General features: G+C 41.1%; 1 protein-coding gene across 5 annotated transcripts; it reads left to right on the forward strand.

The window, feature by feature from the left end:
- The first annotated feature begins 1,367 nt into the window (after positions 1–1,367).
- On the forward strand, positions 1,368–24,496 carry LOC131255653 (uncharacterized). Of its 5 annotated transcripts, XM_058256433.1 has the most exons (5): positions 1,393–1,517; positions 12,445–12,627; positions 22,081–22,852; positions 22,932–23,016; positions 24,143–24,496. In XM_058256433.1, the coding sequence occupies exon 3, from the start codon at positions 22,089–22,091 to the stop codon at positions 22,794–22,796; it is 708 nt and encodes a 235-aa protein (XP_058112416.1). In that variant the 5' UTR covers positions 1,393–1,517; positions 12,445–12,627; positions 22,081–22,088; the 3' UTR covers positions 22,797–22,852; positions 22,932–23,016; positions 24,143–24,496. The 5 variants fall into 5 exon arrangements, with proteins under 5 accessions (XP_058112415.1, XP_058112419.1, XP_058112417.1 ...); XM_058256432.1 differs by lacking the exon at positions 12,445–12,627 and having other exon boundaries at positions 1,368–1,517; XM_058256436.1 differs by lacking the exon at positions 12,445–12,627 and having other exon boundaries at positions 1,368–1,517; positions 22,081–22,743.
- Positions 24,497–26,454: the final 1,958 nt, after the last annotated feature.

Raw genomic sequence — 26,454 nt, forward strand, 5'->3', positions numbered from 1 at the left:
TTTTTTCCAGCCTATTTTTGAGCAGGATATAAAAAGTCATGTAGATTTAAATCTTAGGTGGACCAGCCCATCGGAAAGAGAGGTAATATATTGTCTCACCATTAAAAAGTACAAAAGGCCCGTTGTAAGGTTTTAATAGTGGTTATTTGCAATCCAACTTGCTGATAATGTCAAGAAGATATGAATGAAGGGAAATTATGAAGATTAATCTGGTCCAAAACTTTTGCAGCCTGCAAAAGGTTTTTAATGGTTATTCATCACTATTTGATTGGTATGGCCCATTTGAGATTTGGAATCACATTAAAATATGATGGAAAAACATATGGATGGTGTGGATATACAAAAAATACATAAGGTGGGCCCTGCGTGGTCAGGATAACACCTATGAGGAGTTATCCCAAGTAATAGCTAATATGCTCCCATTCTCAACCAGGATGCGGATTAGCTATTGAACCCAACGATAACCAATTTTGCAACTAATGTGATGTCGCCGTATTCTTTTTAAAGCATGGGCCAAAGAATGAGGTAGATCTAAAGTTCAAGTGAACCCCACCTTAAAAAAGAGTGGGATAGTGACACTCAATGTTGACACCTTCTTTGGGCCCACTATGATCTTTATTTGAGATCAAACTTGTTTATAAGTTAATACAGACATGGAATAAGGGAAAACATAAATATTAGCTTGATAGAAAACTTCTGTAGCATTGAGAAAATTTTAATAGTAGGTGTTCAATTCCCACTATTTTATGTGGTGGGGTACACTTGAACTTTTGATCTAGGTAATACTTTGGCTCATGCTCTAAATGTATGTCTCCAAATGGATGGACAGTGTGGATACAACACATGCATCATCCCACATGACTAAGTGACATCACGTAAGTAGGTTGGAGTATTACTCAATACACTTTTCTCGTAATGAGTAAACTAAATTGGGCCCACCGTCAATGCACCTGGTTTATCTGCTCCGTCCATCTGTTATTCCAGATCATTTTAGGGTTCAGCACAAAACTGATGCATATCCAAAGCAAGTGGACAGTGGAAGTATTGATTTTCACCGTTGAAACCTTTCCAAAGCCTTCCAGTGATGCTTATTTGTCATTCAACCTGTTCATAAGACCACACAGACATGGATGAAACGAAAACACAAATATCATCTTGATCTACAACTTCCGTGGCCCCTAAGAACTTTTAAACAGTAGAGGTTCATTTAACACTGTTTCTAATGGTGTGGTCCACTTGAACTTTTGATATATTTCATTTTTGGGTTGAAGACCTAAAATTATCTGGTAAAACGGATGGCCGGAGGGGATAAACTACATTCATTCACAGTGGGCCCCACAGAGTTTACAAAGTACGCTAAGCGTACTGAGTTACTCGGTACGCAATCCTAGCCAGCCCCGTGGCTCTCTCGCCCTAATCCTCTCCTCTCTCTCGTATGTCCTAATCCTCTCCCTCCTCTCTCTCTCTCTCTCTCTCTCTCTCTGAAGCTCGGTTGAAGGCTCATTCACGAACGTGAGGTATCTCTCTCTCAATCTCTCCCAATCTCAATGCCGATTTAGGAATTTGGGTATTTAGTAATTTGTGGATTCCCGATTCGATGTGGACCATCATTTGGGGATTTGGGGATTTTAGGGCTTACGGATTTCAATGTGGACCCCGAATTGGGGTTTTTCTGATTTTACAATTTAGGGATTTGGGGATCTGAGGATTTTCGGAATTGGGGATCTCACCTTCTATCTTTTATTTATTTATTTCTCTTTTCTTTATTGACATTTAGAAGTCCAATCCATTGATCTAGACTGTTCATTAGGTCCAAGGCATTTCATGGGGTTGCCATGTAAACATCATACCAATCTGACAAATATCAACCATTTGATCAATGGCCTTTAATACGGACAGTCAAGATCATTTACTCACAAATAGGCCCAATAAAAAAAATTTGATCCATCTATTTACTGGGGCTAATAATGGATTGACCATGATTCTAAAGAACTATTTATTTTATTTTATATGCAGTTGTAACCATCCCATCTATGGCTTGGAAAAAAGGATGGCTATAAGAGATAATGCTGAACTAATCTAATCGGAGTAATGTTTGCATGGTAATGAATGAAATGTATTCTGAACTTAATGGACAGTTTGGTTGATCGGACTGTCCAAGTAAACTGATGCAACTAGGAGCACTGTAACTTATAGTGCTCTGATTAGAGCACTGGGTGATACAAACCTGAAAGGGAAAGCAAATAAATTAATAAGAAAAGAAAGAGATTGCAGAAAAAAGATCCAACAATCCTCTAGCCAAATGCAAGTCTGTGAGCAGGCTCAATAGTCTTCTAGTCTTTAACTAGAGATCACTTTTCCCCCCCTTCAACAGCTACCATAGAGAACAAGAAATTTCATAAAGAGAATATTAATCAGCTTTTTTTTAAAATAAAAAATAAAATTCCATAGGCCATAGGTCCTATTTATAATTAACCTTAAAATCTGTAATAAAGGATATAGAATTTAAAAATATGTGAAAATAGGAAAGCACCTAAATAACAAAGCATTCTAATAAACCTCTCAAAAAAAAGAAAAAGGAAAGAAAAGAAGATGCCTAAAATAAGAAGATACTTGATAAGAAAATATTTAAAATTATTCTTGCTTAAAATAAAGATATGAAAGAAAAAACAGATTTCCTAATCTAGAGATTTGAAAGAAAATGAAAGTGGTGATGGCCTAAAAAAAGGAAGATTGTCCTTCTCTTGTACACGTGCGGAGTGTGCTCGCGTGAGATGCGGGCCTTTTCTTCAAATCTTGAACAATCGGTATGTGTGGCCATTTGGTTGCATCACTGGACCATCTCTTATTTGAGTAATATAGCATAGATTATTAACTCCTGACCTGAGTTGCTAAAGATGGGCCACTTGCCGCTAGCATCTCAATAGTACACCTCATAGGTGTCAAGATGATCCAGATCATTGAAATGGTCGGCCAACAAGTTGGTGGTCATAACTACAGGGATTGGACAATCCTAGTCACACAGTAGTTGTGAATTTTGCCTACTGAACGTAATTTTGAATGTGTCTAGTTCTCCTAAGTTTCTAACTTGTAGTTTAAACTGACCTTTTACAATGCAATTCACTAGAGCATCGAAACACGGCCACAATTTATTTCGTTTTGGATGTATTTAGTGGCATTTCCCAACCCCCTTAGAGGCCAAGATCCTTGTTCAAGACCTTGTCAAGTGCGAATAAAGTAACTTCACCCAATCTTGTTCTCTATGGATCCCTAAGCTCAGGCAGATCGATCCAAAAAGCAGGTGGGCCACACCATGTAAAACGATGCCTATAACCTGTAAAATTGTGTCCTAGCCCACTTAGTTTTGGACTTGGACTGACCTGATTTTTTAGTTTCCATCTTTTATTTAATGTTTTTTTTAAAAAAAAAATCATTTGTTGTACTGGTTAAAGGGCTAGGATCAGCCCATTAGTGAAAATATGGGGCATACCTATCCACAATGGGACCCACAACTACCAGGAGAAAGCTTTTACTTGGTAACTTTCCCTATTGCTAATATATTGTGCTAGGCACACAGTTTCACAGCTTACTGGCTCGATGACATGTCATTTGTCCATGACTGGAAGTGCTCATTAGACCTTTGACATGCCATAGGTGAAATGGTCATTTAACAAAAAATCATCTTGGCTCCATGTATTTGTCTTTTGAACTTTGTTACGCTCAAACTGCATATAATCTCCTACTGTATTTGTACTTTCATTAACTTAGATGTGCACAATCATGTTAATTTGATCATTTGTCCCGTAACTCCTCAGAACCCGCTCTGTCGTAAGACATTATGGTGCATGACGGTTCCCAGGAGTAATGAATTATTATACAGAGTTGGATATCTTTTACTTTTTATAAATGTTGTTAATAGTTGGTTGGATGATGAATGTATTTGCAAATGTGAATGAAAATAAACAACTTGTAATATATATATATATATATATATATATATCATCAGTGGAGGATATTGTTTAGGGGAACATGATATTCTTGTAGCTTATGGTATGGTACCCCAATAGTGGTTGTATCTAGGGTTGTACATGAACCGAGTTAGCTCGGTTAGCTCGCTCGACTCGACTTGGTTCAAAACTGAGTTCGAGCCGAGTTGAGCTGATTTTTTGAGCTCGAAAAAATTTTGAATCGAGTTCGAGCTTGCCCAAGCTCGACTCGGCTCGGATCGAACCTAACTCGAATCGAACTCAGATCGAACCATTTTGGTGACTCGGTTACTTTGATATTGATGTTGTTCACCACGTGTTTGATGAAATGACTCAACGAAGTGTCAGCTGGTGGCAAGGAAGGTATGTTTCATCAAACAAATACGCTTAAAAAAAAAAAAATGATTTTGATGTTGCCTACAAGGTGTTGGATGAAATACCTGTAAAATGGTTGCTGTTGTTTTACATACAGTGAGAATTTGAAGGTGTAGTCCATGTGTTTGTGAAAATGCTGCACAGGCGAACTCGACTCGAACTGGCCCGAGCTGGTCAGTCAAGCTCGAGGACCTAGCCGAGCCGAGTTTGAGATGAGGTCAGCTAGTGCCAAAGCCGAGTCGAGCTGTGCCAAGCTCGACTCGGTTCGACTCGTGTACACCTCTAGTTGTATGTTACTAGTATGTGGTATATATTATTAGGTTAATTACTTTAATTCTACATGGTTACATTTTGAATTATGTTTCTTTAGTTTACAAATTTCGATGTGCTTGTGTATGTAGAATAGGACAATCAGTTACTCATTTGAGGGCTTTTATGTGGCCAGGTAGGCATAGATATAGTATGCTCTTTGATGCATAGAAATCCTCAAATTGTCTCTGTTTGGACAGTTCAAGACTAGATAGATTGTAATGCTTTCATTTTACCAATTTAAATGCACTTGCCTTTTCTATGCGTCATCTCTCCTTGTTCTTTCTGGATATGTTTATTACGTTTATTTCCATTGTCAAATATCCTCACTTTATGTCGATACTTGACGTGGAAATAAAATGCAAGATCAACATATCTGGAGAGACATGGGAGATGCTACTGGAATTTCGGCGTAGGCATTTAAATTGGAAAATGAAAGCATTACAATCTATCCTGTCTTGGATGGGTGATCGATTTAGTCAATTAGGTAGACATTCTTTCGTAATCAAACTTATGCACATTATTTTATATGATACTAGAGATGGCTTCCATGACACCATGCAAGAATTGGATGAGGGTAGAAATGTTAACCCCTGAATACATGTAAGGTGTTGCAACATTCCTAGAGTACGGGAAACGGAATTCAAATGGGGTTGATTGTCACAGTTGTCCTTGTGCCAAGTGTCGTAATATACGTGGGAAGATAACATTAGAAACAATTTCCGAACATTTGGTTTGCAATGGCATAGATGAAACGTACACGACATGGTTTTTCCGTGGGGAACAACGTCTCAATACAGATGCGAGTACATCTGCTAATAATTGTAACGAAGATATGTTGTCGGTCGATTTGGTGAATGATGCTTTCGGTCGTTTTCAACCCAATGACTTGGATGCATATATAGATGAGGTTAATGATGAAGATGGATATTGAACCTCATGATGACTTGGGCGATGATTCTCGGTATAAGAAGTTAATGGAGGATGCGAAACAACCCCTATAGTCATCGTGTAAACCCGAGCATACAAAGTTGTGTATGATAGTGGAGTTGATGAGTATGAAGGCTAGGTTTCAGTGGTCAAACAATAGCTTTACAGAGTTGTTAAACTTGCTCGAGAAAATTCTGCCAAGCGAGGACTCTTTGCTGGATAGTACATATTATGTAAAGAGGTTGATCGGTTCATTGGGTATGAACTATGAGACAATACATGCATGCCCTAACTATCATATTCTGCACTGGAAGGACCATGTTTAGAGTAGGGGTGTACACCGAGTCGAGCTGGCCTCAACTCGACTTGGCTCGACCACTAGCTGACCCCAGCTCGAACTCGGCTCGGCTCGGTCCTCGAGCCTAACTGGCCAGCTCGACTCGGTTCGGTTAGTAGTTCGAGCCAAGATCGAGCTGAGTTTGCCCGTGTAACATTTCCACAAACACATAGACTGCACCTTCAAAATCTCACTGTTTTACATATAACAGCAATGATTTTACAGGTATTTTATCAAACACATTCTAAGCAACATAAAAATCAAGAAAAAAAGGGTATTTGTTTCATATACATACCTTCCTTGCCACCAGCCACACTTTGTTGAGTCATTTCATCAAACACTTGGTGAGCAACATCAATATCAAAGTAACCGAGTCACCGAACTAGTTCGATCCGAGTTCGATTCAAGTTGGGTTTGATTCGAGTCGAGTCTAGTTGGGGCCAGCTCGAACTCGGCTCGAACTCATTTTCAAGCTAAAAAATCAACTCGACTTGGCTCGAACTCAGCTTCGAACCGAGTCGAATCAAGCTTTTTCGAGTCATGTTGAGCGAGCTAACCGAGCTAGCTCAGTTCATGTACACCCCTAGTTTAAAGGTGTACACAAGTCGAACCGAGTCAAGCTTGGCACAACTTGACTCGGCTCGGCCACTAGTTGACCCCAGCTCGATCTCGGCTTAGTCCTCGAGCCTAACTAGCCAGCTCGGCTCGGTTTGGTTAGCAGCTCGGGCCAGTTCGAGCTAAGATCGAGCCTGTGCGGCATTTTCACAAACACATGGAGTGCACTTTCAATTTCTTATTGTATGTAAAAGAACAGTAGCTATTTACAGGTATTTCATCAAACACCTTGTAGGCAACATCAAAATCAAGAAAAAAAAGGGTATTTGTTTCATATGCATACCTTCCATGCCACTAGCCGACACTTCGTTGAGTCATTTCATCAAGCTCTTGGTGAGCAACATCAATATCAAAGTAACTGAGTCATCGAAATGGTTCGATTCGAGTTGTGGTTCAATTCAAGTCAAGTCGAGCAAGCTCGAACTCGGTTCAAAATTTTTTCGAGCTCAAAAAATTAGCTCGACTCGGCTCGAACTCAGTTTCGAATCGAGCTTTTTCGAGTCAAGTCAAGCGAGCTAATCGAGCTAACTCGATTCGTGTACAACCCTAACCATGTTGATAAGCAGTGTTGTCCAAAATGTGGAACAAGCAGATGGACATTTGATAGTGTTTTAAGATCAACTGTCCCAGGTGTACTTGTAAGGTGCTAAGGTACTTCCCATTAACAATGAGGTTAAAAAAAACTTTACTGTATACCGGAGATTGCAGAGAATATGATATTGCATTCAAAGTCGGCTGAAAATGATATTTGCATGCGTCATCCAGTGGATTCATATATGTGAAAGATTGTAAATGGAAAATATGCTAATTTTGTTGCGGAGCTACGTAACGTCCGTTTGAGACTTGCAATGGATGGATTCAATCCTTTTGGGAATATGAGCAACTCATATAGTTGTTAGCCTGTTATGATTGTTACGTACAATCTTCCACCTCATTTATCCATTTGGAAGGAGTTTACCATGTTAACACTTTTGATCTCCGGAAAAAAAGTCTAAGACATGACATTGACATCTACTTACAACTGTTGATTATAGTGCTGCTTGAATTGTGGAAATGATTCATGACATATGACTCGCATGGTAAGAATATGTTCACAATGAGGGCAATTTTATTATGGGCAATACATGATTTTTCAGCATATGGACATCTTTTTTGTTGTAAGATATGAGGAAAGTATGCATGCCCTATTTGTAGTGAGAAGACAGAATTGGTCTAGCTTTAACATGGAAAGAAGTTCGCATATATGGGATATAGAAGATTCCTACTATCAGGTCATAATTTTAGGACCGAAAGAATCAGATTTAATGAGAAAGAGGAAAAAAGGAAGGCTCCGAAGCGTATGAAAGGTTCTGATATACTACGTAAAGTGAATAGTATTCAAACCGTTTTCAGAAAGCAAGTGGGAAGGAATAGGAAAAAGTCAAAGGATGACTCGCATAATATCACTGCCTAGACGAAGAGATCATTCCTTTTTTACTTGCCATACTGGGAACATTTGCCCATTCTTTACAATTTGGATGTGATGCATGTTAAGAAAAATGTCACCGAGAACCTCATTGCAACAATCTTTGACACAAAAGATAAGACTAAGGATGGTTTACAAGCCCGTCAGGATCTTCTGGTTATGAAGATAAGAAAGTCATTGTGGCCTGAAGAAATGAACGACATGTTATTCTTACCCAAAAATCTTTTCATGTTGTCCACATCTGAAAGAGACTTGTTTTGTCGGACCTTGAACAATTTGAAAGTCCGAGAGGGTATTGTGCAAACTGGACACATCGTGTCAATGTAAAGGATTGCCAACTCAAGGTCCTTAAGTTGCATAATTATTACATTGTGATGCAACAATTGCTACCAGTATTGTTGATGTATTCGTTTTTAGGGAAAAAGAAGACACTGCGCGTCGCCCTTTGCGTAATGTCAAGATTCCTCAACGTCGGTCATGTGTTTAGAAGTTATTAATCGTGAAGAGCTTCAAAATATTAAAAACAAAATAGTGAAAATATTATGTGTATTTGAAAAATACTTTTCTCCATCTTTTTTTTTTTGTTCCAATGACACACCTAATAGTGCACTTAACGAAGGAGGTACAACTTCGTGTACTTGTTAGATATCGGTGGATGTACCCTTTTGAGAGGTAACATTAACTGTAAGAATTTATCAACTTTGTTTTTGCCGATATCTTACAGTTAATGTTACTTCTCAAGATGGTACATCCACCGATATCCGACAGGTCCACAAAGTTGTACCTCCTCTACTAAGTGCACTATTAGGTGTGTCATTGGAACAAAAAAAGGTGGAGGAAAGTATTTTTCGAATACACATAATGTTTCTATTATTTTGTTTTTCATATTTTGAAACTCTTTACGATTAATAACTTTTGAACATATGACATTGAAGAATCTTGACATTACGCAAAGGGCGGCGCGCAGTGTCTTCTTTTTCCCCTAAAAATGAGTGCATCAACAATATTGGTAGTAATTGCTACATCACAATGTGATAATCATGTGACTTAAGGGCCTTGAGTTGGCAATCCTCTAAATTGACACGATGTGTTCAGTTTGCACAATATCTTCTTGGGATTTACAAATTGTTCAGGGTCCGACAAAACAAGTCTCTTTCAGATGTGGACAACGTGAAAAGGGTTTTGAGTAAGAATAACTTGCCGTTCGTTTCTTCAGGCCACGATGACTTTCTTATCTTCATAGACTGAAGATCCTGACGAGCCTGTAAACCATCCTTAGTCTTATCTTTTGTGTCCATGATTGTTGCGATGAGATTCTTGGTGACATTTTTCTCAACGTGTATTACATCCAGATTGTGATGAATGGGCAAATGCTCCCAGTATGACAAATAAAAAAGGACTGATATCTTCGTCCAGGCAGTAATATTATGCGAGTCATCCTTTTAACTTTTTCATATTCTTTCCCACTTGCTTTCTGAAAACGGTTTATCCTAAAGTCATGACCTAATGGCAGGAATATTCTGTCCCATATATGCGAACTTCTTTCTATTTTAAAGCCAGACTGATTCTGTCTCGTCACTACAAATAGGGCATGTGTACTTTCTTCTCGTCCTACAACTAGAAAGATGTCCATATGCTGGAAAATCATGTATCCATAATAAAATTGCCATCATTGTGAACCCATTTTTACTGTGTGAGTCATATGTCACGGATCCTTTCCACAATTCAAGCAACTCTACAATCAACGGTTGCAAGTAGATATCAATGTCATGTCCTGGACCTTTTTTTCCGGAATCAAAAGTGTTAACATGGTAAACTCCTTCCGCATGCATAAATGAGATGGAAGATTGCATGTAACAATCATAGCAGACCATCAACTATATGAGTTGCTCATATTCTCAAAAGGATTAAATCCATCCATTGCAAGTCCCAAACGAACATAACGTGGCTCCACAACAAAATCATCATACTTCCATCTATAATCTTCCACATAGATGAATCCATAGGATGATGCATGCAAATATCATCTTCAGTAGACTTCGAATGCCATATCATATTCTTTGCAATCTCCGGTATATTGTAAAGTCTTTTTAACCCCGTTGTTAATGGGAAGTACCTTAGCACCTTACAAGGTACACGTGGAACAATTGACCTTACAACACTATCAAATGTCCATCTACTTGTTCCGCATTTTGGACAACACTGCTTATCAACATGGTCCTTTCAATACATAATACAATCGTTAGGGTATGCATGTATTGTCTCATAGTTTATACCCAGTGAACTGATCAAAACCCACAGAAACCAGAAAACCTATTAAAAAGAAATATTAGGATGTAATAAACCCTAAGTCTTGTGTAATGGATAGAGTTATATATCTATACTTGGGGGCATTGGATGCATGTAAGTGGGAAGCTACTTCCAGGTGACTATCTCTCTCCGGTGACTAGAAAAGCCTTCGCCCACTATTGACCACCGCTGGCGAAAAGAGATGGAAAGGTTCACCTTCTCTTTCGCTCCTTTGGAATGTGGATCGTTCACAGTGAATTGTTGTGCCGCTTTAAAAGGGAAATACATACAGATTTCGAAATATTTGTATTCTCTTTCACACACTGATTTTCTCTCTCCGAAAATGGATTGACGTGTGAAACTTCTGTGGTAACAACCATGTTGTATGTGCTAGATCTACAGATTCTACATTGTCCACCCATTTTGCCTGATCATTTTATGGCACGAGCCCAAAAACAAGGCAGATGCAAAGCAGTGGACCACAACACTGAAAGAAGTGGGGATTGAATGACTTCTGTTGAAACTACTCTAGGGCCCACCATGATGTTTATTTGCCATCTAACCTGTTCATAAGGTCACACAAACCTGGATGAGGGGATAACACAAATATCAGCTTGATCTGAGCCTTCTTTGGCCCTAATAAGTTTTCAATGTTAGGCATCTAGTTCCCACCGTTATCTGTGGTGTGGTCTACTGGAGATTTGCATCTGCCTCCTTTTCATAATAATGTTCTTGAATGATCTAGAAAAATGGATGGACGGTGTGGGTCTAACACATACATCATGATGAGGCTCACAGAAGTCCCACATGTAAAAACATTGGGCTTTTCTTTTTCTAAAATTGGATTGGTGTTGCCAAGTCATTTTAGCCGTCCTTTTTGGACGCAGTTCGGCTGGTCCCCAACACTAGCAAGTTAGACGGTGTCAAAGCTCTGTGGCCCTACCAAGCTACCATGATATATGTGTTTTATCCACGTGGTCCATCCATTTTGGCAACTCATTTTAAGGGTATGAGCCCAAAAATGGGGTTGAATGGTAAAAACGAAAGGGTGCATGGGTAAATCTGTCATTTACACACATTAACGGCACGTTTCAAAGTGGTGGTTTTTTCTTCGTATTTGCAAGCACTCTAGGCACTTTGATAGAAATATTTTGAAGCATGCATTTATCTGGAAATAGCCTAAAAGGTAGGCAATTATATGGGAAAATCCCGAAAAGTATATATAAAATTTATATATTTATAATGTAGCATGTTTTCTAAATCGGCAACTTGGATCGACTTGTTTCATCCTTAGTCGAGTTGTGACTTGTCTGAGTTCACTTGGACAAGCTGCTTCTGACACCGACGAGTTGGTAGTCCATGATACAAACATTTGCCAAGTGTTTGTTTCTTCAAGTGTTTTTAGTAGCACTGTAGCGTAGCAAAAACGCTACGTAGTGTAACCACCTGGTAGCGTAAGCTACAGTGCATGTAGTGTACGCTACATGTAGCATAGCATAGTGTGCAGCGTGGATAGCGGAAGCTACCTGAAATCTCATTTTTTAAAGTGTTTTTTCTATGTTAGTTTAACACCTATATTAAAATGGTGATGACTTGTACCTATGACACACGACACTACATTAAACTAATCTGTATAGAGCACTTAGATCAATCTAGACCATCCAAATTATGGTCTATATCATGAATTTGTGATGTTTCAATAAATAATTAAAGGAGAGAGAGAGAGAGAGAGAGAGGAAATAAATGGTTGATGATCTAGATTTGTAGTCAAGAACTCATAGAAATTATGCATTTTGTAAAGGATTATGTAGCTTACACTACACGCTATAGAGGGCCAAATGCCACGCTATACGCTACACGCTATTTAAGACGTTGTGTGTCTGCACAACTTCTGCCTTTCATTCTCTATATGATGATTTGTTGATTTTAATTTCTCATTGTTGATTTATGTTCTTTTTCTTAGTAATTTTTAGGTGCTTCAAATTCCAATCTTAATTCTATTGAAAGATTTGAAATTTCCATAACCGCACATATTTGAAATACCATCTCGACCACTCTGTTTTCAAGAATATTCATTACATTCCCAAAATTCTCAAATGGAGAGAGCTATTAATATGATTTTTTTTCCCATGGCCCAGTAATCATGTGTCAGACACCTGCCAAATGAAGCTGACCCGACCCAGTTCCTTCTTCCACTCTCACCGCTGCCAATCACCAATGTTTTGAATCAGGCTAATACTTGGTTTTGGCCTTGATCCTGGTTGTACTCGCTATGAATGCATTGGATGGCATGTAAACGCCACAGTGGGCTCCAGATCAAGGTATTCCATAAGGTTAACGGTGGCTGTAATGTCTGGCATTGTTACCTTTATGATACGACCGTTACAGCCTCCTTTTTTTTTTTTTGAAACAATGACAGATTTTATTGCTTGGAGGCCGAAGCCTAAAAAATTACACCCAAACAAAAAGAGAAAAGAAAACAAAAGAGAAACAGCTACAAATCAACCCAAAATTTATCAAACCCATCAGCCACAATGATTTTTTGCTTCAATCACCCATTCCTTCAATAGCCCCTTAGCTGTTTTGCATACCTCCAAAGATGACTTTTCCGGTTTTGAAAGCACTGACTAATTCTTTCCATCCACCACCCATATTCCTATGGGTAGACAAAGACGCCATATTTTCTTCCCTATCTCCCCTCCACCCCCCTGTGCCAGGATGAGAATAAAGTTTCTGTGGAACCTGGCATTACCCAGTGAAACCCAAGCTTGAAAATGAACTCATCCCAAATCTTTGTCGCCTTGATTAACATTAATCTCTCTCCCACGACAAGTGTCTGTTTTTCAAACTAGATAACCTGCTTACAAACCTTTCAATTTCTTTATCCCATAAATATTTTGGTGGCTTCCTTATACATAGAGGAAACCCAAGGTATGTTGTCAGAAACAAACCTTCTCTAGAACTGAAAGTCTTGGCAAAAAGGCTCACATCTTCCCTTGTCAGCCCTACTCCCAATATTTCACTTTTGCCTCGCATTCACCTTCAAGCCTAATACCGCCTCAAAACATACAATAATCATTCAAAGATTATCAACCTCCGATTCATCTGCATCGCACATGAACACATCATCTGCATATTGTAAATGCGATACTTGGAATTGAGAATTGTCGACTTTCAATCCTTTAATTAAACTGATCGCTACACCTTTATCAATCATCCCACCCAAAGACTGCATCACCACCCCAAACAAGTATGTGGACAACAGATCACCTTGATGCTGTTACGGCCTCTTCTTCTTCTTTCTTCTTCTTCTTCTTCTTCTTCTTTTTTTATTTTATTTTTATTGAAAAACCTGTATCTTCCCTGTAACGGACCGTAATGGGGCTAACGGGCCATAATGGCGGTTATGGATCATTTTTTTTCCCATAATGGCTGTTACAACCCTGTAACATGTAACGGTTGCCACCGGTACCTTTATGTAACTGCCGCTACGTTATATCATGCCTCAGAGAGGGTCAATGGAGGACAATGCCCCCTTAAGTCTGTAGCATCCCATCAATCTATAACGTAGTTTTGAACTTTTGACATAATAGTTTACTTACAGCTCTGCTGATTGATAATTATTTCATCTTTTTCTACGGATTTGTGCTCAAGCATGACTCTTCATGCTGTTAAGTTAATTCTTTGAGTAATCGAAAAATCAGAGAGTAGTTATTGATTGTCGTGTTCGTTTTCTTCTATCACCTTTTGATGCAGGACATGAATTTAAATATGATATGCAAGATTGCAGGCTTAGATCACACCAATTCAGAAACAATCACACAAATTCCACTTCCCACATGAAAATCCAAACATTCAATTAAAGGGGAATCTATGCGGGTCCAAACCGACACAGGCTAGGACTGGACCAATAAAATTATAAGCCAAACAATGTCAAAGGGAAATAAAATCAACTACTCATGCATAAAAATCAGTTCCTAATCCAAGGGATTCCCTAATTTCAATTCAAGGAACCCTAGGGTGATAAAAAGGGGCAAATCAATTAGGGATCATGTAATATAGGGTTAGGATTCATGAAAAAACGGCTATGAGAGGATAAAAAAGGATAAAAACCTGAGCTAAAAGATGATCCCGCGTGTGGACAGCAACAATGGCCCAGACGGACGTGCGTGTGATCCCGGCCGCATGTGTGTGGGGCCCATTATTCAGAAAAAGGCCACCTTAGCCCTGATCGGCCAGGGATGGACTCCAAAACCTCCAAATTTCAGCTCGATCCGATGTACGGTTTATGCGTGGTGCTCCGCCGAAGTTTCAGCTCGCCTGCAGGCCGAATTTGGAAACCTGCTTTAATGAAGAAATTTGATGCAATAAAAGGACAAATTCGAAGTACAGATGGTGGGGGAAGATGGAAAAAAAGATGATGGAAAATGGGGGTGAATTGGGATCGATGTGGCTTCGCACAACGGTAGTTAGCCATTTGAAAAGGGAGGGCTTCGCACCCACTTTTGAATTCTTCCACAACTCACGAAGAGAACAGAAAAATAAAGCAGGAATTTTTTATTAACTTCAATGAATGAAAAGAACTACAAAGGGTGTCTATTTATAGGGAGAACCCTATATCCAAAAACTCGTACCATGTGCGACACCAATTACTTGGCGATGAAGTAAACTAAAATAAAAACCAAATAAGAAAATCTAAAGCGTTCACGATGTTCTAAATAATAACAATAAGCAAAACCTAAAATATAAAACCAATCCGACGAGTGGGCCACGATCAGGAGATCCCATGGTGGGCTTTTCTTGACTATCGGGCCACTTTTCTGAACCAAAACTTGTCTTCTAGCTAGGAGGCCCTACCTGGACGTCGTCATCGAGCCAGATCGATGGTGGGGTCCTTCTGTGTACGTACGTGCGTAGGGGTGGTGGTGTGCGGGCGTGCATGTGCACGATGTCCTCATCAACTCTCCCCGGCTGCGAAGATTTCGCCACTAGTGAAATAAAACTCCTGAACTGCTGTAGGATGTCTGGATCAAGTCTCTGAAGCTCCTCCTCAGTGAGCCACGCGCTGTCCGAAGTTAGGCGTGACTTCCATTTAACTAGGTATTTCTGAAACCCGCCATCCGACGTGAAAATTATCTCATGGTCCAAGATATCCTCTATTTCCTCTCTGGGTGTGTGAAGGCTAGGTATGGGAGGTAGAGGCTGGGATGAAAGGTCGGGAAGAGGCCATGGATCAAAGGGTAAGGTTGGGACATCAGGATGGGTGGGCGAAGGGCTGGACAAAGTATCAGTGGGTCCCTGAAAAGCAACTAGATCCTCCACGTTGAATGTGGAACTAATTCCCATGGAAGGTGGAAGATCTACCCCGCATTGAGGCCGTTTCGTTTTATAATTTTGAAGGGCCCAGCGCTACGTGTAACCGCCCCTGGAGGGTACCGCTCGGGCATGATGCGGACCATCACCGAGTCCCCAATATTGAACTCTTTGAAACGTCTATATAGGTCAGAAAATTTGTAATGCTCATTACTAGTAGTGATCTTTCGCGATTTCTTGATGCAATGAATGTATGTGATGCGCAAAGGACCAGACTGATGGCCTATGGGACAATGACATGGGGATAAGATCAATATGTTTCCTAGGCTTATAACCAGTAACGACTTCAAAAGGACTTAGACCTGTGGACCTATTGACAGAACTATTGTATGCAAACTTGGCTATGGGTAGTACGACGTCCCATGTCCTGGTATGCTCCCCCACTAAACATCGAAGTAAACTCCCTAGGCTCCTATTAACCACCTCAGTCTGGCCATCGGTCTGAGGGTGGTAGGCAGAAGAAAACTGGAGCCTAGTATTCATCATGTGCCATAATGTCTTCCAAAAGTAACTCATGAATCTCACGTCACGGTCAGACACTATGGTTTTTGGTAACCCATGCAGTTTGACAACCTCATTAAAGAATAGCTTGGCAACATGAGAGGCGTCAGAGGTCTTAGAATAAGGAATGAAGTGGGCCATTTTAGAGAACCGGTCCACGACAACGAATATGGAGTCATGCTTTCGAATAGTCTTGGGAAGTCCAAGCATGAAGTCCATACTGATGTCCTGCCAAGGGATGAATGGGACTGGTAAAGGTGTATATAATCATGTATTCTGTTTCTTTTGCTTTGCCAGTTGACAAGTACGACATTGCCCTATAATTTTGGCCACGTCCCGCTTGAGGCTTGGCCAATGAAATCTATCCTCCACTAAGGCAATGGTCTTGTCACGACCGAAATGACCTGCAACCCCCCTGAATGTAACTCCTAGACAAGAAAATCGCGAAGGGAGGTGCGTGGTATGCACAAGCGGTCACTCCTAAACAAATATCCGTCCAAAATCAAATACTCACTGTTAGCTCCTGACGGACTCTCTAATAAAGACATATACACAACTCAAAAATCTGGACACTCAAAATACTTTTCTTTGATGTGCTCAAGGCCCGCAACTTCAACGTTCATGGAGTTGAGTAATGCGACTCGACGACTCAACGCGTTGGCAGGCTTATTCTCTACACCGGCCTTGTGCTTAAGCACAAAAGTGTACTCTTGAAGGAATTGAACCCACTTAGCGTGCCTGAGGCTTAATTTCTTTTGAGAGTTCAAGTATTTTAAGGCCTCGTGATCTGAGAACAAGACGAATTCTTGCGGTAACAGGTAATGTCGCCAATGGCGTAGTGATTGCACTACCGCGTAGAATTCTTTGTCATAGGTGGAATATCTTTGCTTCGCCTCATTCAGTTTCTCACTAAAAAAGGCGACAGGGTGCCCTTCCTGGTTAAGTACTCCCCCTATGCCGACTCCTGACGCGTCAATGCGACTTCAAAAGCTTTTGAAAAATCTGGAAGTCGTGTAACTGGAGCTTCGGTCATCTTGACCTTTATCTCCTTGAAGGCCTTCGAGGCGGCCCTTGTCCATTGAAACTCTCCATTTTTTATGCAGTCCGTGATGGGAGCCACAATGGAACTGAAGCCTTGAATGAACCGCCTATAAAAGGTAGCTAAGCCATGAAAGCTGTGCACTTCATGAATATTGCGGGGTTCAGGGCAATTAACGATGGTCTTGACCTTTTCAGGATCCGCTGATACGCCCTCAGCTGACACAATAAAACCTAAGAAGATCACACTACTAGACAAGAATGCGCACTTCTTTAGGTTGGCGTACAACTTCTCGGCCCTAAGGATCCCACAAACCTGCCTCAAATGGTTGAGGTGTTGCTCCTTAGTCATGCTATAAATTAAGATATCATCAAAGTATACGACCAGGAATTTTCCCATGAAGGGTCTTAAAACTTGGGTCATCACACGCATGAAAGTGCTTGGGGCATTAGTTAACCCAAAAGGCATAACTAGCCACTCATATAGCCCATCCTTCCGTCTTGAAGGCCGTCTTCCACTCATCACCAGGGCGTATACGGATTTGGTGATACCCACTTTTGAGGTCGATTTTTGAGAAGATAGTAGCATTAGCCATCATATCTAGCATGTCATCAAGACGCAGTATGAGAAATCGATACCTAATTGTGATTTTGTTGATGGCCCTACTATCAACACACATCCTCCATGTGCCATCCTTCTTAGGTGTAAGAAGGGCGGGCACGGCATACGGACTCATGCTCTCTCAAATGAAACCCTTCTCTAGGAGTTCATCAATCTGCCTCTTCAACTCAGCGTGCTCCTTCGGGTTCATTCTGTAATGTGAGAGGTTTGGTAGAGTTGCCGCAGGGATTAAATCAATGGCATGCTGTATATCCCTCATAGGGGGAAGCTCATTCGGTAAATCATCAGGAAAAACATCACGAAACTCATGTACTACCTGAATGGCCTCAGTGGGTAACTTTACGCTAGTATCTGGTACACTCCCTAGCCACAAGGGCGTATATCATCGAGTCCGCCTCCGTCTCTCGTTCAAAGTCTTTGGCATTCAAAATATGGAGCGGTTTGGACTTGGACTTCGACTCCACTTCTTTTGGGCCGCTCACACCACTCTGTGTGGTGAACTCTTTTCCAGTTGTATTCTTGGGTGGTAGAGGATTTAGCTTGACCTTCTTGCCCTCAAACCAGAATGTACACACATTTGAACGACCAAATATGGTAACATCCCTGTCATAGAGCCACGGCCTACCCAGAATGACATGGCCCACATTCATAGGAACAACATCACACCAAATTGTGTCTTTATAAGATCCGAACTGAATAGGGACAAGACAGCGGTGTGAGACTGGAATGGATGTTTCATCAACCCAGGAGACTCTATAGGGCTGAGGATGGGCTTCCAGCTTCAAGCCCAAACGACTCACAGTGCTAGTCGATGCCACGTTGGCACAACTACCACTATCCACGATTATCTTACAGCTCTTTTCCCCACATTTTGCATAAGTGTAGAAGATCGTGTTGCGGCGCCAGTAATCAGTGTTCTTGGCTTGAGCTAAGGCGCAACGCATAATTGCGAGGGTCAAAGACTCTTATGCTCCCTCTTCCTCATCACTAGGGGTTCCAACTGGCTCATATTCCTCCTCACTATCACTCTCTGGGGGCACTACTTCTACTTGCCCATCAATAAGGAGTACTTTGGTGCCCTCTCTCGTGCCGCACTGGTGAGCAAAGTGACCAAACCCCTGATACCTAAAACACCTAGTGGCCCCACTTCCACGTGAACTAGACCCGACAATCTCTTTACCCTTATCATCCTTAGGTATGGGCTGAACATTAAGGGAAGGTTTGTTTTGGAATCCCGTGTTAGGTCTAGTCCTAGAGGGGTTGGCCTTAGTACCAGATTCGCAAAAGTCAAACCACCTTCCCACAGATGCTTTAAGGTATTGCTCGACATCTAGCACTAGTTGGTACAACTGTTCGATAGTGTCTATGTCTTTGGAGAGCAATTCTCTCCTAATGTCAGGACGGAGGCCCATTTTAAAACGAGCAAGGGTGAGTACGGGGTCCTCATTAACCTCACAGCGGGTCGAGTACTCTTCGAATTTCTCAATATAGTCAGCAACACTCATGGAACCTTGTCGAAGAGACTGCCACTCCTCAATCAACCGCATGCAATAAGAGAAAGGGAGGTACTTCTCTTTCAACGTTTCTTTCATTTCTCTCCAATGGACTATTGGAAGTTCCCTCGCTCTTTCTTTTTTTCGCTCAACCGTCGCCCAAAACCTCTTTGCTTGACCCACAAGCTTCATCTTGGCGAATTGGACTCGTCGAGCATCCGACATATCATACCACTCAAAATAATGGTCCATATCCGCCAACCAATCTAAAAAAGCTTTAGGGTCCAAGTGACCATCAAAAGTAGGGGCATCTACCCTAACTCCCTTGAGGAGTTGTGCATCTGGATCATATTGATCATGATATCCCTCACGGGGTGGGTGCACAGGTACGCGCCCATGACCAGCTCCTTGGCCGCCTCCCATTCCTTGGTCTAACCTCCTGACTAACTGCCTTAGATTGGGCATCCTCCCCAGTGGTGGGGTTTGCCCTGAAGGAGGCTTCTATTTCTTCGAGGCATTTATTTATGTGTTGTTCCAAATGCTTATTCAAGGACTCAACTTGCTGGGCTAACTTGGCCACTGTTTCTTGTAGTTGCTCCATGTTTAGTGTGGGGTGCAAACTGAAGCCGCGACCCGTACGTGTGGGTATACACTGACTTGCTCAACCTAAGGACCTGCTATGACAACTATATGCGTCTAAAAACTAAATGACCCTACGAGACTCTATATGAAGGAGACTACACACTGTTACTAAAATTCAGCTATATATGATGGACTGAATGCATGAAGGACTCAAACAAACTAAACCTTAAATATGTGGTGAATTCCCCTATGAGAACCCTAGGCTCTGATACCAAATTTGATGCAGGACATGAATTTAAATATGATATGCAAGATTGCAGGCTTAGATCACACCAATTCAGAAACAATCACACAAATTCCACATCCCACATGAAAATCCAAACATTCAATTAAAGGGGAATCTATGCGGGTCCAAGCCGACACAGGCTAGGACTGGACCAATAAAATTATAAGCCAAACAATGTCAAAGGGAAATAAAATCAACTACTCATGCATAAAAATCAGTCCCTAATTCAAGGGATTCTCTAATTTCAATTCAAGGAACCCTAGGGTGATAAAAAGGGGCAAATCAATTAGGGATCATATAATATAGGATTAGGATTCATGAAAAAACGGCTATGAGAGGATAAAAGAGGATAAAAACCTGAGCCAAAAGATGATCCTGCGTGTGGACAGCAACAATGGCCCAGACGGACGTGCGTGTGATCCCGGCCGCACGTGTGTGGGGCCCACTATTCAGAAAAAGGCCACCTTGGCCCTGGTCGGCCAGGGATGGGCTCCAAAACCTCCAAATTTCAGCTCGATCCGATGTACGGTTTGTGCGTGGTGCTCCGCTGAAGTTTCAGCTCGCCCGTGGGCCGAAATCTAGAAACCTGCTTTACTGAAGAAATTTGATGCAACAAAAGGACAAATTCGAAGTACGGATGGTGGGGGAAGATGGAAAAAAAAAAATGATGGAAGATGGGGGTGAATTGGGATCGATGTGGCTTCGCACCACGGTAGTTAGCCCTTCGAAAAGGGAGGGCTTCGCACCCACTTTTGAATTCTTCCACAACTCACGAAGAGCAGAAAAATAAAGCAGGAATTTTTTATTAATTAAGCTTGCATGAATGAACTACAAAGGGTGCCTATTTATAGGGAGAACCCTATACCTAAAAACTCGCACCATGTGCGACACCTATTACTTGGCGATGAAGTAAACTAAAATAAAAACCAAATAAGGAAATCTAAAGCATTCACGATGTTCTAAATAATAACAATAAGCAAAACCTAAAATATAAAACCAATCCGACGAGTGGGCCACGATCATGAGATCCCATGGTGGGCTTTTCTTGACTATCGGGCCACTTTTCTGAACCAAAGTTTGTCTTCTAGCTAGGAGGCCCTCCCTGGACGTCGTCATCGAGCCAGATCGATGGTGGGGTCCTCCTTCTGCGTACGTACGTGCGTAGGGGTGGTGGTGTGCGGGCGTGCGTGTGCACGATGTCCTCATCACCTTTTCATCTCTATCAACTTCCATTTAATTTTTTGTTTTCTTCTATCATCTCTTAAACCCATGGTGTCTTCTCATGTGGGGGCGAATATCTGTTTTCTTGTCATCAACTTATGCAGCAGGTATCTTTCTTCTGTTCTCCCTTGTGCATCATGACTGCTTCTCATTCTCTGTTTTATATGTTATTTATTTTAACTTCTAATTATGATTTAATCTTTTCTTTTCTTTTTTCTTTTTTAGTCAGCATGTCATGGCATATGTTTCAAATATCCATAAAGCTTCTGTTAAGATGTCTGATGTATCTGGTTTCAACCTTCTTAAAGATAGAAATTGCAATAATTTGCAGCTATTTCAAGAATAATTCTCAGTATATTCCAAATTTCTGCGACTATGCCAAAATTTCCAAAATCCTATTCAGTGCACAAAATTTATATAGACTTTTAAGAAATTAGTAGGTTTTTCAGTGTTTCGTGCTAAGAATTACGAGCACAGGATATTACTTCACCTGTCTGGATGTCCACCAAAATTCAAGATTTTCATTTAAATCCCATGTGGAAATTGTATTTAAGGTGGAAATTTGGAATCTTACTCTAGAAAGCACTTCAGTTTCTTCTAACTTAACACTATCTTCTCATAGTTTGTATTCAATTTTAGAATTTTCATGCATGTGCAGTATAAGACATGGGTCGAGCACCAGTGACCTTGCCTGCGAAACGAGGCAGACCCAACTCAAATCATCCTTCCCAAACACTCACTGATGCTGATCGCAAGCTCTATGACCTTATCAAGAGCAAGGAAGGCATGGGAATCTTTTTTACTGACATGAGACGTGAGACAGGGCTTCAAGACGTTATTCTTAAAAAGTCCCTTAAATCTCTCCAATCCAAGAACCTGATAAAAGATGTCCCTAATATTCACAGCAAAGGGCGAAAGCACTACATGGCAGTTGAATTCGAGCCCTCGAAGGAAGTTACAGGTGGGTCATGGTACTCGGAGGGAAAGCTTGATACAGATCTTATAAAGATAATGAAAGATCAATGCTTGAAGCATATCGACAAGTTGAAAGTTGCCACAATTGAGGGGATGTTGGAATTCCTCCGTAGGTCAGGCGCCTTTAAAATTGAATTTAGTACCCAGCAGATTGCGGAAATTGTGCAGTCACTGGTTTTGGACAATGAGATTGAAGAGGTGAAGAGTACTGGGACAGGTGATTTTGCCTTTGTGCCTCTGGGGAAGGTCTGTTACCGCCGCTCAGATAGGAGGCATTCGGTAGCTGGTGTCATGTCATCGATTCCTTGCGGGGTTTGTCCTCGGATTCGTGAATGTACGCCTGATGGTATTATCTCCCCGACGACTTGTGTTTATTTCAAGAAGTGGTTGGATTTTTAAATGTCATGGTTGCCTGCGACGATTGAATTTTGTCACCTGCCCCTTTGACCCAGAAGGTAGTCTCAGCTATCTGTTTCTCATCTTGACCAATTCAAAAAAAGCTTTTTAATTTTTCAATTTTTTGGGTGTGTTAAGGGTGTGAAGCCTTGTAATTGGGCTCGATTCAGCTGCTTGCCTGCGTACGGAGCCTGGGGATGCTTGAATTTCAAGTGGTAATAAGGTACATGGGACTTCTTCCCTGTAAGCATGGTGATTATTTCATCGTAGAAATATAACCATGTGCGGGCTTTTGCTATTTAGTAGATGGAAGAATTTTGGCGTTAAATGAAATTTCCATTTTCTTTGTGTTAGCTGCACCTGGTTATTACCTTTGGGAGCAATTGAATGCAAGTGCTTTATTGGTTGCTTCCAGTTGGATTTTGGAATGTCAGAGGACTTGCATTAGGTGTTTGCAGCTTTTGAGTGGCTCTTTTCTTTCTATTTTCCTTTCAATCTGCATCTCTTCCTAACAAGTGCTGAAATTGCAATGGAGAAAGTCTTGTTGACTTTCAAGGGCTTTTTTTTTCTTCTTCTTTCATAATAGGGCGGTTTATAGTCACCTCACATCCTTTTAGGGTTCTCCACAACTCGATTTTAAGACTCGTCTGAGTCCGGTGCTACTTAAACGAGCCAACTTGGATTCTGTAGGACCTGATCCGGTTCGACACCACAAGTCACTCTTGACTCAGTGAGTCAGGCTGATTCAAACCTGACTCGGCAAGTTGTGAATTGACTCAGGGCTGAACCAGTCAATCTGAGACGCTGAGGCTTTTAACCATGTTCAACAATAGATTAGTATGCAGTCCTTCCCATGTTCACATGTATTGTGCATGCATTTTTCTGATTATATTGACCAACATGGTTTTTTTTTTTTTTTTTCTTCCATCTTTTTGGAAAGTATCCAATGTCTGAATTAGCGATGAAGCAGCCAGACCCAACCCCTATTAGGATTTGGTCAATTTGGCAGTCGTGTCTACTAGAAACTATGTAGCATTATGGTTGTTTCTCTCTCTAGTCTCAACTACGAGCTTGGTCGTTGTTCTCTCAGAACTAGCTGAAAATTCACTTTGTTTTATTGACCTGACTGGATCTTGAATCTGAGTTTCTTGACTCAAAAGCTTTTAAATAGTGTTTTTGGTTGCTTCCTATTCGGTGGCTTTCTAGCTAGTCATGATTTCAGTTCTAATCACATTTCCTATGTCATTCTTCTGACTTGGCTTTGATTACTGGTACTTTTTGGAGTCTGCTAGTGGGGTTTGTTAACTCGGCCTAATTTTTATATATTTTTTTTGTTTTGTTTTTTGCAGGACTGGCAACTTGCCACAGATGGGCCTTGGGCTACGGTACCTAATCCGCTTTGGATGGGCCTAGGTTGGAACCTTTTAGGTCCTGCTGGTGTGAGTTTCTGGTCTGATTCATGTAAGACGGTACGGCCTGGGTATATGTTAAAAAATGTTCTCAGTTGAGTCCTGCCCTACGTTTGGATTCAGATTCATTCATCGTCGCCTGAGTCTGGACATGGGCCTCAGTAGCTTGCCCGAGTTTTCTAGTCAACTCGACCACGGACTGAGTCGGAGTCTTCTATGTTTTAAAACCATGATTATAAGTGTATGTTTGCACATGTGGAAGGTTGGAGAAACGATCAAAGTACTTGGTTTCAACGTGGCATTTCCATATATATATATATATATATATATATATATATATAGAGTCATGCTCCCCTGCGCACCTACGCACGTGCGCACCTTTGCACACGTGTCATGGGTGTCTAATCTGAACGGTCCATGTGATGCGGAATCCCATATAACCTCACGCAGGAAATTTTCACCCTGTTCTAAAATTCTGGTGGGCCATAGCAAAGAGAAATGCAAATCAAGTGAGGAAACTGTTTTAATTTTTCATGGCCCACCAAAGTTCTAGATCAAAGTAAAACTTGGTCCTTGGGGGGTTTCTTGAGGTGCTGCCTCACATGAACGGTTCAGATTTTGGATCCACATCACTTATGATGGGTTCTCAAAAAAGTGCGTATGTAACAGGTACGAACTGGTTCGCAGGTGAACGTTTCCTTGTGTGTGTGTGTGTATGGGAAATAGTTCTATGTGGAGCTGTGTGGGCCCCACCATGATGTGTGTTGAACATCAACACCGTGCATTTGATGGGCACCCTTTAAATTATGGGATATCCCAAAAATCAGCCGGACCTCAGGTGGGCCATACCATCTAAAATCATGTGAAGACATGCCTAAAACATATAAAAGCACTTGGTGTGGCCCACCTGAAATTTAGATGCGTCTGAAACTTGGTCTGACCCCTCATTGAAATGGGACCCACATAATGGATGGGCTGGATTTGTGAACCACATCTCTGTGGGCCCAACAAATGATTATGACTGTTTGAATGGGACGGTAACCCCTCAACTTTTGTATGTGGTGTGGCCCACACAAGTCATGGATTGACTTGATTTTTAAGCCCGAAGCCCACCATGGAATGATGCATCTAACTGATGGGGTGGATGTTCATGGTGGGGCCCACACAGCTCGACCTCATGGGAAGTTCCCATGAGGCCGCATAGAACCATATATATATATATATATATATATATATATGAGAAATGCTCACACACAACTAGTTGGACATTACATTTTCGTCCAACTAGCTATGCATTTAATGAAAAATTTCTTCTTAATTAATGTAAGTAAATGCTTCGTTACAAGGTAATTTCATTTTAGCATGGAAAAGCAGCCATGGCTTGGGTGGGCCCATCATGGTGTTAATGTAAAATCAACTCCGACCATCATGCATGTCACTTCATGTTAGATTAAGGCCTGAAAATTTATCCCCATCCAAAGTTCAAGAGCACCACATGATTAGAATCAGTGTACATGGAAAGGTTCACCCTCCAAACAGTTTTGCTTAGTGGGGCTCACATGAATCATGTGTGAACCTAATTTTTGGGACCCACGCTTGCTATTGGTGTGACATCTAATGGTTGGGATAGATTTCACAGTTTGGTCATGATGGCCCTTTAAAAAATCAAGGGTGGATGTCTCTCTCTAGTTATTCTCATTGGTGTGGCCTATCTGAATCAGGTATAAGCCTGATTTATTGGCACTAGGCCTATTACTTGATTGTATATCTAATGGTCGGAGTGGATCTCGCATACATATCAGGTTAGGCCTATAAAAAAAATAATCAGGGGTGGAGTAGGTCGTAATTTAAGGCTGTGGTTAATGCTCGTAATGCTCGCGGTCGCGGATTAGCTGATGAAGAAATGTCACCACGTTCTGTGGGCCCCACCATGATGTATGTGTTGTATCCACACCGTTCATCTGTTTGGAGAGATCATTTTAAGGCATGAGTCAAAGAATTATGTCGATCCAAAGCTCAAGTGAACCCACCACAGAAAACAGTGGGAACAATGACAGCCACTGTTGAAACCTTTATAGGGCCCACCATGATGTCTATTTGAGATCCAACTTGTTTATAAGTTAACAGAGACATGGAATAAGGGAAAACACAAATATCAGCTTCATCGAAAACTTTTGTGGCCTCAAGATGTTTTCAAGGGTAGGCGGTCAATTCCCAATGTTTTATGTGGTGGTGTGCACTTGAGCTTTGGA

Source organism: Magnolia sinica, chromosome 9, assembly GCF_029962835.1.
Source record: "Magnolia sinica isolate HGM2019 chromosome 9, MsV1, whole genome shotgun sequence".
Lineage (NCBI taxonomy): Eukaryota > Viridiplantae > Streptophyta > Magnoliopsida > Magnoliales > Magnoliaceae > Magnolia > Magnolia sinica.